Below are 11,997 nucleotides of genomic sequence, written 5' to 3' on the forward strand. Positions count from 1 at the left end.
GATCTAAAAAAAAAGATTTTCTGACTTTACAAAAGAATGATCAACTGGGTTTATGATTAATAGTATATTCAAATTTGCGAGTTTGTTGGTGGCGTATGGATGCATCTTAAGTTTGCAAAGGTGTGCCAAATATTTTTGCTGTTTGAAGGAAACAACCGATTTCAAAATGGTCCTTTTGATATTGTCAATGACTTAATGCCAAAGACTGTTCATTACCACAACAACACAACCATCATCATCACCACCACATTCATCAATATTCCAATCGTACGAGAGCAAGCAGCATTGGCAGCTCTACTCGTTGTGGCATTCTTTCCACCAACAGAACTTGAATTTGGTTTTGGACTCACTTTTGGTGAAGGTTTTGGAGAGGGTTGTGGAGTTGGTTGTGAATTACAATTCAGAGCTGGCTTAAAGACTGGAGCATTGTTGGGTTGATAGGAAACACCATTACACGTCTCTGGAGTTGGAAGGTGTGAATCCTCTGGTGACAGTGCTGACACGACGAACGATTTCAAAAGCAGTGCTTGGAACTCTTTTCAATTGACTCAAATCATTACTGTTCCAATTATCATTGGGTTCTCGTGTTAAAAACCAATTGGATCCCTTTTTGTAATCATGTGAAAAACATTGACAATATATAATTTCAAAATATTGACGGTCCCATCAATCCTCTTCATCATCCACTACTACCACCACAATGTTCACACCACTTACCTGATCTGCAAAAATCATTCCATACTTTTTCAAAGCTTTCAAAATGACCAAAGAATGACCATAAAAGTTTGACAAATCAAAAGATGCTTTCAATCTCACTCGAGTTCCATAAGGCATTATTGTTAAATCTTTGTTTCCAGAAGGTCCAAAATGCTTTGCTGGAGCAATATATCCATTTTGAGCACTTTGAAGAGTGAATCGAATGGCATGAGTGATATTCCCTGCAGCAACTTCTGAATACTTGACCAAACCTGCATAAATGGACAAACCAGCAGCATCGGCACTGGTGACACTTGTCAAGGATGGATGTCTGAACATGCTGGCATTTCTCTGATTGAGATCAAACATGGCATTGCTGTAACAATACCATGCATTGTTTTTCACATAGGAATAGTACATTTCGTAGAGTTTACAATTATCTGTATCGAGAGCCAACACATGTCACCATAGCCATATTTGGTTGTGTCATTTGGAAATTCAATGGGAGCAGATAGAGGAATGGGAGCTGAAGTAAAATCCGATTCATCGGGATATCCATTTGGATCAAATTGAACACTGGTCCATGGAATTGAATTTCCCTTCACATGAACAAATGGAATTCCTGCTCGAACCATCACACCATACGTCGAGTCGTAATAAGCTTCACTGAAATCTGCTTTTAAATTACCAGGTTGTTTAGTCAAGTAACAATCACTCATAAAATCGACTGGATCGTTGCTAATGTCACGATTCCATTCATCCTCTGGTGGAAAGATGTTGCAATTTCCAACTCTTGGAGGATTACATGCAAGTGTGTTGTTCTGTTGAATGATCATGATCGCGATGGACAGAGTTAGGACCATGATCAGTAGTGACCACAAGGTTCTTGTCGCGTGAATACCACCACCACATGTATGGCGACCGTGATGGATAACACGAATGTTCTGTTGTCTTTGATTTGAGCGAGTCAGTAGCACCATCTTTTGAGAGATCTCTTGTCTTTTTTTTCAAATGAAGAAAGATGGTTGGGATCACTTCGAAGGGTCAACTTGTGTGGACAACCGAACAAGCAAGTCACCTTCTTGAAAGAAACAAATGGTGATGAATGAATCACATATGAAGATGAAATTCCTTTTTGCACGAATCAATGTAAATGACCTGACAATTCGTGCTTCAAAGCTGATGATGTCTACTAAGCATCAAAATGTACATATTTGTATTCCACTGTTAATTACAATAATTAGATTTAAAAAATATTCAAATATCGTTACACTTACACCGAATTGCACGTTGTAGCATCATCATGAAGAAAATCATTCTTGTTGCCTTGTTTTTGATTGTCGGTTTGTTGTTCCTAGCAAACCAATCACCATCGGAAGCAAGAGTTGTTCCTGGTGGGAAATCGTTGGAAAGAAACAAACAAACCATCAAGGCTTTGGGTGAATTCTTGAATTCAAAATTGAGTACTACTGATTATGCTTCGTACAGCGTTGAAAAAGTGATCGCAGTGGAGAGACAGGTGGTTGCCGGAGTTAATTATTTTGTTCGTGCTAAAATTCAAGCTCACGGATCTCAACATGCAAAGATTATTGAAGCAAAGATTTTCGAGCCATTACCATACATGATCAAACAAGGAGCTGAGCCATACAAATTGGTCTCTGTTTCTGAACGAAGATAATTGTCTTCCTATCATTGTAGGAATATTTTGAAATTGTAATTAATCATAGACAAATAACATTATGTAATTTTAAAAGAAATTTGAAGAAGAGACAATAAGATTATTTTGATATTGTTTTTTATGGTACAGCATAATAGGGCACGATATGGTTTGCAACCATGCTCATCAATCTCTGAGGTCTTTAACAGGTCTTTAACAACTCTTAACAACTTATTGTTTTTGAGATTGTACCCATTGCATGAGTGGTAAATATTGTTCTCTCTCAAATTCCATCTTTTTGGAGATGGCTCTAAGTTGTTCTTTGAGTTCTCTTGTCTCTTCCAATCTAAGAGCCTTTTCTTGCTCAAGTTGACGCTTGAGATCCTCCAAAGAAGAGTCAGACGAGTTTGTTGATAGACTGGATCCTGCTGACTTGATAGTGCTGACACTGCTACTTCCAACTGTTGGCTTGTTTGCAAGCAATGGATTGACTGGCTTGGAAATCTTCTTTTGTTGTTCCTCCAATTTTCTCAACAAACTGTTCTTCTCAGTCTCAAATTCTAAGGTGAGTTTTCTGGTGGTTCTTTCTAATTCTTCACTGTGATCTTTCTTGATCTTTTCGATAGCCTTCTGATGTTCGTCTTTGAGACGATTAATAGTGTCAAGAAGATTGTTGATTTGTTTCAATTGTTCATTGTTGGATTGTGAACCTTGATATTGTTTGAGTTTCTCAACATTTTCAGTGTTAACTTTCTCAAGAGCTTGATTCTTGGTTTTTAGTGTTGCAATTTCTTCTCTCAATTTTCCTAATTGATTGGTTAAATAATCTGAATTTTCCTTTTCAGTCTCAATTTGTTTCTTGAGAGTTTCATTTTCCTTTGTCAATTTTCCAAAATTATCAATACTCTTATCATCATTCTTATCAGATGGTGTCGAATTAGAGTCTTTGGATTCACCTGGAGTCACCTTATCCTGAGGTGTTCCAGGTGTTGTCTTAATTGGAAGTCCCACTCCTCCAACTGGAATTCTTCCAGAAAGTGGATTCACAGCACCAACAGGAAGCTTTGGATTCGAAGTTGTAGAGTTTTGTGTCAAACTGTCCATTGAGCTTGATACTGCATGTATGAAAGATTTTTTAGGTTTTGCCTCTGGAATTTGAGGAGGTTGCTTGTCCGTTGCGGTATTTGTTAGTTCTTGAGAGGTTGAAGTGGAAGACAAGGTTGTGGTGACGCTTGTTCCAGAAATCTCTGATACTTTCTTAAATGCAACTTCAACTTCAGGTGTGAAACGACGAGGAGGTGGAGGAGGAAAACTTGCTGCTTGAGATTGTTCTTCCTTACTGAGCTCGTAGGGATGCATTTCAGGAGGCTTTGCTTTTGGATCTAGAAGAATTATGATCAACATGGTGCCACAAATGAAAGTGAACGTTTGAAAAATTCACAATTTTGGAAGTGAATAGTGATCAACATGAAAAAAAGGTGAACATTCGAAAACTCCAAAAGTTGTTCAAGTTACTTACTCTTTCTATCAATTGCATTCTCAAATAATTCATGTTGCATTTCAGTAATTGCCAAACTTTCTCTAATATTCTTTGCATTTCGATCTGGCAATCTTCTCGGAGCTGCTGTCTTTTTTTTCACAGTTTGGTCCAAATCTTTTGGAATTTCTTTTTTTCGGAGTTCTTGAACGATGTGAGCAGGAACGAGACCTTGTTCATTAGAATCTGTTTTTCTGATCAATGTAATACCTTGATTCTTGTAGGATTCTAGAATTTCCACAATTTCATCCGTTTCTACGCTGGTTTCAAATTTGTTTTGAGCAACAAAAGGTTCCAAAATCTTTGATGAATGGCATTGTGATCAACAAGATGATCAATCGATGGATTTACATACCTTTCCTTTAGCGAGAGAAATTTTGCAAGAATCTTTAACAGCACTGAGAATGTAGCTGTCACGAATAATATCTCCATTGTCATCAATTTCTTCATTGATGTGTTTGACATTAATGGTGAGCTTGGAGCCAGACTTTTGAGCTGCTCCAATGAATTCCAAAATTTCTGCCTTTTCTTTTGCCACCAACATGACAACATCGTCATCTAATTAAAGTTCAATATCAAAATTTGATGAACTCAATAATCATCACTTACAATTTGTACGAATATTAATTCTATATCTGCAAATGGCATCCATGGCTTTCTCAGAATAAGGTGTAGGAATGAGCCACTTTTCATTTGTTTTTACAGAAATAATTGATGTAATGGGTGTCAAGAGAGCAGTATCTAATTGTTCCTCAGGTAAAATATTTGCCTTTTGTTTAATGGAGATCGGATCATAAAATACAGCTTCAGATTGGGAATAAATGGTAATTTCGGCATCATTGGTGGTGAATTTAAATACTTCTTTCTGTAATTGATAAAAGTTGGTGAGTGTGTGTTTCATCGTAATTGTACATGACAGTTTGGGATGTTTCATAGTTTTGATCATGAAAGTCCATTACAAACAGAGAATGTGTCAAACTATAATCACAACTCATCCAACTACTTACAGCATTTTCTTTACTGTAGCATGTAACAATTCCTGTTTCATGCATTAAGACCATTCGAGGAATAAATATCTTCTCCTTCTTGTCATAAACAAATAAAAACCAGTGTGCAATCACAGATGGATAGGATTTTGAAACTGAATTTTTAACTTCCTTCAACCATTCATCAAATCCAAAAAGATCGTTGAGATCTGTGCTAAATAAATGTTCTCTTGATTGATAGGGAGGTTGAATAGGATTCGCTCCATGAATTGCAAGCATATTCATCCAAGCTTTGTACTCGGAAGGTGATGCACAATTGAAATAATGGACCTTTTCTATTTATCCATCAGGTGTGTGAAATGATGTTGTGATGGAAGTGACCAGAGAGGTGTGTGAAAAAGTTCATGACAAAAATTTTTTAAATGTCAACACCATCGCAGACGATGATTCGGAGCAGCAATTTAATTTCAAAATATTATTGTTTTCAAGTGCGAATCATTGAGCAAATCATTTTCATTATGCATCATTATCATCATCATTATTATATTTGAATTTGTACCAAGTTGTACTTACTCGATGATTCTTCAATCTTGAAAGTGTCAACTTTTCTCGAAAAGTTATCACATCCTTCTGCGACATATTTATCTTTAATTTTAATGCTCAGTTTCACATTCTTTTGACCTTCTTTTTCATATAAATCTAAACGATCAGCTGTCAAAATACAATAGTACTTTTGCCAGTGCTGATTTTTACGGAGAGAAGACTTTTCTTGTTTGAACAAGTATCCTTCCTTGACCATTTGTGTTGTCGTTTTAAATGTTGATGATGGAGTAATGTGCGTTGTGGAAGAGAATGATGATCAGTGTTGTTCTAGTGTGGCAGTAGCAGCGATAGGAAGGAACGCGTGTGATGAGTCAGTAGTGGTCGTTGTAGCAGCAGGTGACGAGAGTGATGAAAATGTTTTTTTTCGGTTGTTGGCCAACTCTGTCAACAATCACCTTCCAGTTTGTTCTTTGATGACGAGTTTCGGCTGTGATTTTATCAGAACTTGTTTTCCTGATCTGACGAAACAATCCCTTTCGAACCTTTTGGAAGAGCTCGTTTCACGTCAATGTGTGTTGAGGAAATAGGGTTCCAACACCAACGTGCGGTTTCCAAAATCAAATTTGGTTGCACCAAAAAATGTCTGATTTCAATCACTACCAACAACAACAACAACAACAACGGTCATCACTACCTCTGAACTCATGTTCGAGCCATGGTTCTCTTTCTCGATGGTTGAAATACTACGCTGATGAGCTTGTATCATTACTTGATCGCAATGCCATCTCGGATCCTTCAAATTCATTGAAATATGTTGAAGGAATTGAAGAGAATGAATGCTCTCTGAAAGATGAATTTTTGAATCATTTTGTTAGCACATTGTATCATCAAATTTTAAGCTTGAAATTTAATCAAGTTTTATGATCACCGCTTCGCAATGGAGAGGTTTCATCGAAAGAAAAGGTTCAATCATTGACAATAATTTAGAAAAGTTGATGTCCGCAATTTGGAGACAGGTAAACAATATTTTGGAATATGAACAATTATTCAGATTGATTATACAGTTAAATGCTTTGTATCAAACATCATTCTAAGAGTTATTTTGAAAAGAGACAATTATGTTTTTCGAGTGTGCAAGATTGTGATCGATTTTATAACTTCCTTTTGCTCTTTAACATCTTAATTAAGGAGTACCATGTCAAGCAATGTAAGGAACCAGTTTCGAAATTCGTGAATTGTCTTCAAGAAAAATCCTTTATGACGCTTGAATGAGACAAGTTGGACATAATTCTGGACAAGCTGTTCTTCGTGCCTTAGCAACAGTCTTTGGCTTTGAGTCTCTCAAGTTGTTTTGAAGTTGCTAAGGCGCATGAAGAATCACGGACTAGATCAAGTTCTTCCTCTTTGACATGTCACATGTTAGACTTGTCGCATCGAATATTCGACTCCAAATGGTCCTCGTTGGGATTATTCGCCTGACATAGAATTTTGAGGATCCACTATTTTGTCCTTATCCATACCATGCAACAAAAAAGGAAAATCTTATGATTCATTCCAAAAAATTGAAAGATTGTGAATTGGTGCGCATTACTGTTCCATCTCAACCTTCCAACACCACAACTGGGAAAGACGACAAATCGTGGATGTATCATGATCAAATATTCGTGAGGATTAGTATCTAAATAATGGTTGTCAGAATGAACAAAAACAACAACCAAGAATCGTCGCATCAAGAAAAACAACCACCACCACCACCACCAATATCACAATCATCATCCTCTCCTTTAACAACATCACCAATCTCTCGTTCTTTTTCTTCAAGTAGCAATATCAGTAAAAACCCTCAAGAGTCGAGCCAACAACGTGAAAGACCATCTTCTTGCGCTTCATCCAACGAAATCAAACCATCATCACCTCCTTCTCTGCGGAGAGATGAGTCATCCGCCTCGTCGACCTCCAATTCCCAGATTTCGTTGCAACAACACCCACTGTGGACCTCCAAAGAGGCAGCAACCTCAAAGCCACATGTATCCAACAAGAACCACTCATCAAGCAATTTAGACCATCAAACTAAGATACCCAAAAGGTTAAGAAAACAGATTAATATAGAGAGTTTTAAACAAAACTATTTTGAATTAATTCCAGAAAATGATGATACGAGTTCGAGTCGTTCTTTAGCTTCATCCAAATCGCAAGAAGGCATACCAACCATCATGATGGATGGAGTCTTTTCTTCCTCTAGTTCTGGATGGAACTCCTCTCAAGACAATTCCCTGTCTTCATCATCCATCCAACAAGTTGTACCCAATAAGAGAATGAACAGCGAGGAGCCACTCAATAACTCTAAAAAGAAGTACAAAATGATCAGTTTTGTACATGCAGATGAGGAATTGAAAGCCAAGGAAAGGGAGAAGCAAGCCATCAGAGCTCAATCCTCTCACTTTCTTCTCCCAAATTCCAAGCATAAAAGAAAGAAGAAAAAGGAGCAAGACATGCATGGAGTTGAGGTGGAGGATCAAGCACCACCATCACAAACCGAGCAGCACCCGTCGTCATCCTCAAATTCTGAACCTTCTTCTTCCGCACCCACCTCTTCCATGTATTCCAACACCTCTCTTGACCAACAACAACAACAACAACAACAACTCATACATGCGCACAATGTGAGCGCGTCTTTTCATCCAGGACAACCTTGCAACATGCATGTCCAAGCAGAATTGGCAACTCTACACAACCATTTAAGGGTAAAAGCGCCAAACAAATCGCCACCATCGCACCTTCACAGTGATCCTCCACATGCACGTGCAAACCCTTATGAACTTGTCCTCAAGGATCTTCCACATGCAAACAAGGAGCAACATTCAAAGCAGGAGGAGACAGAGAGCGGCCAAGAAGGTTGTTTTCACGAGAAAGCGACAAAGTTGACACCCAACAACCCTGCTCACCTACATGTCCCGACTAGTTCAGAGTATTTTCCTCCATTGTTGCACCCTTCTGCTTCGTCTCTCGTAAACCATCAGAGAGATGCTGCAACCAATGAAACACAACCCTCTCTTTCGAGAGAACAATTACTTTATTTATTGTTTACACTTTTAACAACATCCAACAGTATAGGTAATAACAACAACAACCCATCCCAACCACCTCCCCAACAATGATTAAGTTCATTGAAATTAATTAATTCGGGCTCTACGGTTTCCATTTTCAAAAATATTCAATTCGCCTTTGTAGAGTCAATAACAACATAATATCAATTATTACAAATTGTGTCTTTCAATAAGGCAATTACTGTTGGAAAAGAAGGACATAACTTTGGAGAGCGTTACCATTTCAATAGATCATTGGTTTCGAGTAAATGTCACCTACGAATTCACAGAGATTGTAATTGTTTTTTTGAAATGCCTGTCGTTTTCTGAGCCAGGTGAAATTTTGGCTTCAGTTTCAAATTATTTCTCTCTTTTGAGTCAATTAACGAGGTACAACATTGCTCTCTTGTTTTGAATCAACCATCACGTCGATGAAATCAATCAACTCACTATTTTAAAGGGTTTTGATGTCCAAGGTTGCATCGAGTGGTTTGGATTGAGATTTTATTTGTTGATTACAAAATTCGCCAACGCATTCATCATCAAAAGCAAAAAAAATGAGTCAAGGACCTTCTGCTTATTATATCCTTGATTTGAAGGGAAAAAATATTATTCATCGCGATTTTAGAGGAAACCTTCCACGGAACATCATTGATAAATTTGTGAGGAGAGTGATCAAAGAGGAAGATGAGAATATTCAACCGGTATTTGAGGAAGATGGATATTCATTTTGTTTTATTCAAAAGAAGGACTTGTATTGTAAGTGTACAACAACGGATTTGTTGAAATTCTTAATCGTGTTGATGATTGTAAAATTTTGGTTTTCTATTGAAATAATATTGTGATCACGATGTTGTCGTTAATGATTCTCCGAACGATTATTAATTTTGTACTTATCACAACACTCATCAAATATGCGCCACTCACTCAACAGTTGTGATGGTTGCAAATTGCAATTGTAACGCCATGGAAATGGTTTGCTTCCTCTATGAATCGTACAAAGTATTTGAGGACTACTTTAAGGAAGTAGAAGAGGAGAGTATCAAGGATAATTTTGTTGTTGTTTATGAACTACTTGACGAGATGATGGACTTTGGATATCCACAATCAACAGAGCCAAAGATTTTGCAAGAATTTATCAAAAACGAATCTCACAAGTTACAACAAATGGATACTTTCAAATTTTGGACCGAGTTGATGGGATTAGCAGTAGACAATGGAAACGGAGGACAGGCAATCAACCTTCAACAGTTTACAACTGGCTTACAAACTGGTCTTTCCATGTTAACAAAACAATTACAAAGCAACTTGGAGAGTATCACGAAAGGAAGTCATGATGTCGAAGAAAATACTTCCAAAATTACAATTCCAAGAAATTTCACACAAGCTATTTCTTGGCGTAAAGAAGGTATTCTCTACAAAAAAAACGAATGCTTTTTGGATGTGATCGAAAGCGTAAATATTTTAGTTTCAAACTCAGGCACCACACTTCGATCACAAATTGAAGGTCGCTTGAACATGAGAGTTTTCCTGAGTGGAATGCCCGATTTGAAGCTCGGACTCAACGATAAGGTTCTTTTTGAAAATTTAGGAAAGGCTTCAAAGAGGTCAGTGGATTTGGAAGACGTGAAATTCCATCAATGTGTGCGATTGAACAAATTTGAGACGGACAGAATTATTTCTTTTGTTCCTCCAGATGGTGAATTTGATTTGATGACCTATAGATTGTCAACTAGAATCAAGCCACTAATCTTAGTAGAGTGTCATGCAACTATGCATGGCTCTACACGTGTAGAATACAGTATTAAGGCCAAGGCTCAGTTTAAAAACAAGTCAACAGCCAATAATGTGAAAATTTATATACCTGTTCCTAAGGATGCTGATTCCCCAATTTTTAACAGCATGGTTGGTCATGGTGACTATGTACCAGAAGAAGATTGTATTTGTTGGACCATCAAACAGTTCCCTGGTGGAAAAGAATTTACATGTCATGCCGAGGTTGGCTTGCCAACACTCTCATCAGAAGAATCTCAAGCAGAACTGTCAGCATTGGCAAATGCTTCTACTCGTTTCGCTGAGGCACTTCACTTAGATAAGCAATCAGAAGAGAACGAATCTACCCCAAAGCTAAGAAGAAGCTTTGTAGAATCACGCAAACGTCCCATTCGTGTTGCATTCGAAATACCATATTTCACTGTTTCTGGTCTTCAAGTTCGATATTTAAAGATTATGGACAAGACAGGTTATTCTGCACTTCCTTGGGTTAGGTACATCACAACAAGTGGTACCTATGAAATTAGACAATGAGTTGTGTGTATTCTTTAATTTATTAAACAATACTGTTCGATTAAAGAGAATCTCTTGCATAGTCTGGATGAATTAAGGTTTCACAGTGATCATACATTTGCCATTTAATTGTAATCATTGTTCATTGATCAATGATCTACTTTCTTTATAAATCATCATCAATGGAATTAAGAAAACAAATCAAAATAGTCAATGTCAGTATCATGGTCGCTTGAGTCCGTCGTCTCTATTGGATCATCATGATTGTCCATACATGATGGTGGTAGTGGTTCTTTTCGAATCCTATAACGCATTTCACATTCTGTTTCAGTGTCCAATACCACTAAATCTAATATTCCCTTCTTAATATCAGCAATAACAGTGAGCTCATTCAAAAGTGAACATTCCATTGAAAGAGCTGTCATTTGGTTGGCAGCCTCCACACAATTCTCAAACCAATCACGTCCTAACATTTCATCTGTTACAATGCATGCATCTCTCTTGCTGAATAAATACAATGACTCTACACATTCACGAATGACTTTTAGTTGCAACAGATTTAACATTCTTACCACTTCAGGAGAACACACATCCCCAGCTTTGAGAATTCTTTGCTTTTCCAACAATTCAATTCTTCCCATTCGAATTCGTGTACGGACATTACAATTGAGAAATACATAGGTCAAATGTGGTGCCAATCCTGTACTTCCTTCAAAATAGACATCTTCCTTTACGATCGATCCTGCTTTGGCTTGTTTGATGGTCACATGTTTTCCAATCTCCTTTTTCAAATCAAAATAATTTTCACAATTTGTAAACAATAATCCAATCTCTCCAACCAATAATTCTTTAAATTGTGAAAGAATGGTTGCAAGCCTTTGATGTTCGTTATCATCATCATTGTGATTTTTCGTTAACTTTCGAATCAGTCCATCAATGGCTACTCGAGTGAGAGAGTGTTTTCCAATATATAGCTCAGAATACAATTCGGAATCTTGATTGGACAAGGATCTTCTTATTTCTTGCAATTCGTTTTTCTCAACTCCTGCTATTTTCAAGATAATGATATAATTAAAACGTTCAAATAATTCAGTAAATTGATCGGTTGCTTGTGACTGCAAGATCTTTCGATCCGAGGCATAGAAAGGAGATGATTTATCAAATCTCCACTTCATCCGACCTGTGGGAAATTCTAATCTTGGCATT

At 37.3% G+C, this 11,997-nt stretch overlaps 7 protein-coding genes across 7 annotated transcripts; 3 read left to right on the forward strand and 4 right to left on the reverse strand.

Annotated features, from left to right (window-relative positions):
- Nucleotides 1-450: 450 nt before the first annotated feature.
- On the reverse strand, nucleotides 451-1,065 carry FDP41_010406 (uncharacterized protein; the record flags this gene model as incomplete). Its single annotated transcript, XM_044700701.1, has 2 exons — nucleotides 451-606; nucleotides 718-1,065. 2 exons carry the CDS (start codon nucleotides 1,063-1,065, stop codon nucleotides 451-453), a joined length of 504 nt encoding a protein of 167 aa, XP_044568054.1.
- A 32-nt stretch (nucleotides 1,066-1,097) lies between these two features.
- FDP41_010407 (uncharacterized protein) lies at nucleotides 1,098-1,532 on the reverse strand (the record flags this gene model as incomplete). The annotated part of the gene is made up of 1 exon (XM_044700702.1): nucleotides 1,098-1,532. One exon carries the CDS (start codon nucleotides 1,530-1,532, stop codon nucleotides 1,098-1,100), a length of 435 nt encoding a protein of 144 aa, XP_044568055.1.
- Nucleotides 1,533-1,999: 467 nt separating this feature from the next.
- On the forward strand, nucleotides 2,000-2,374 carry FDP41_010408 (uncharacterized protein; the record flags this gene model as incomplete). Its single annotated transcript, XM_044700703.1, has 1 exon — nucleotides 2,000-2,374. The coding sequence occupies one exon, from the start codon at nucleotides 2,000-2,002 to the stop codon at nucleotides 2,372-2,374; it is 375 nt and encodes a 124-aa protein (XP_044568056.1).
- Nucleotides 2,375-2,584: 210 nt separating this feature from the next.
- Nucleotides 2,585-5,675, reverse strand: FDP41_010409 (uncharacterized protein; the record flags this gene model as incomplete). Its single annotated transcript, XM_044700704.1, has 6 exons — nucleotides 2,585-3,735; nucleotides 3,873-4,191; nucleotides 4,246-4,448; nucleotides 4,500-4,755; nucleotides 4,898-5,211; nucleotides 5,450-5,675. The coding sequence occupies 6 exons, from the start codon at nucleotides 5,673-5,675 to the stop codon at nucleotides 2,585-2,587; spliced, it is 2,469 nt and encodes an 822-aa protein (XP_044568057.1).
- A 1,441-nt stretch (nucleotides 5,676-7,116) lies between these two features.
- FDP41_010410 (uncharacterized protein) lies at nucleotides 7,117-8,577 on the forward strand (the record flags this gene model as incomplete). The annotated part of the gene is made up of 1 exon (XM_044700706.1): nucleotides 7,117-8,577. The coding sequence occupies one exon, from the start codon at nucleotides 7,117-7,119 to the stop codon at nucleotides 8,575-8,577; it is 1,461 nt and encodes a 486-aa protein (XP_044568058.1).
- A 485-nt stretch (nucleotides 8,578-9,062) lies between these two features.
- Nucleotides 9,063-10,812, forward strand: FDP41_010411 (uncharacterized protein; the record flags this gene model as incomplete). The annotated part of the gene is made up of 2 exons (XM_044700707.1): nucleotides 9,063-9,264; nucleotides 9,440-10,812. The coding sequence occupies 2 exons, from the start codon at nucleotides 9,063-9,065 to the stop codon at nucleotides 10,810-10,812; spliced, it is 1,575 nt and encodes a 524-aa protein (XP_044568059.1).
- Nucleotides 10,813-10,979: 167 nt separating this feature from the next.
- On the reverse strand, nucleotides 10,980-11,996 carry FDP41_010412 (uncharacterized protein; the record flags this gene model as incomplete). The annotated part of the gene is made up of 1 exon (XM_044700708.1): nucleotides 10,980-11,996. The coding sequence occupies one exon, from the start codon at nucleotides 11,994-11,996 to the stop codon at nucleotides 10,980-10,982; it is 1,017 nt and encodes a 338-aa protein (XP_044568060.1).
- Nucleotide 11,997: the final 1 nt, after the last annotated feature.

The sequence above is a fragment of the Naegleria fowleri genome, assembly GCF_008403515.1.
Source record: "Naegleria fowleri strain ATCC 30894 chromosome Unknown tig6, whole genome shotgun sequence".
Lineage (NCBI taxonomy): Eukaryota > Heterolobosea > Eutetramitea > Acrasida > Naegleriidae > Naegleria > Naegleria fowleri.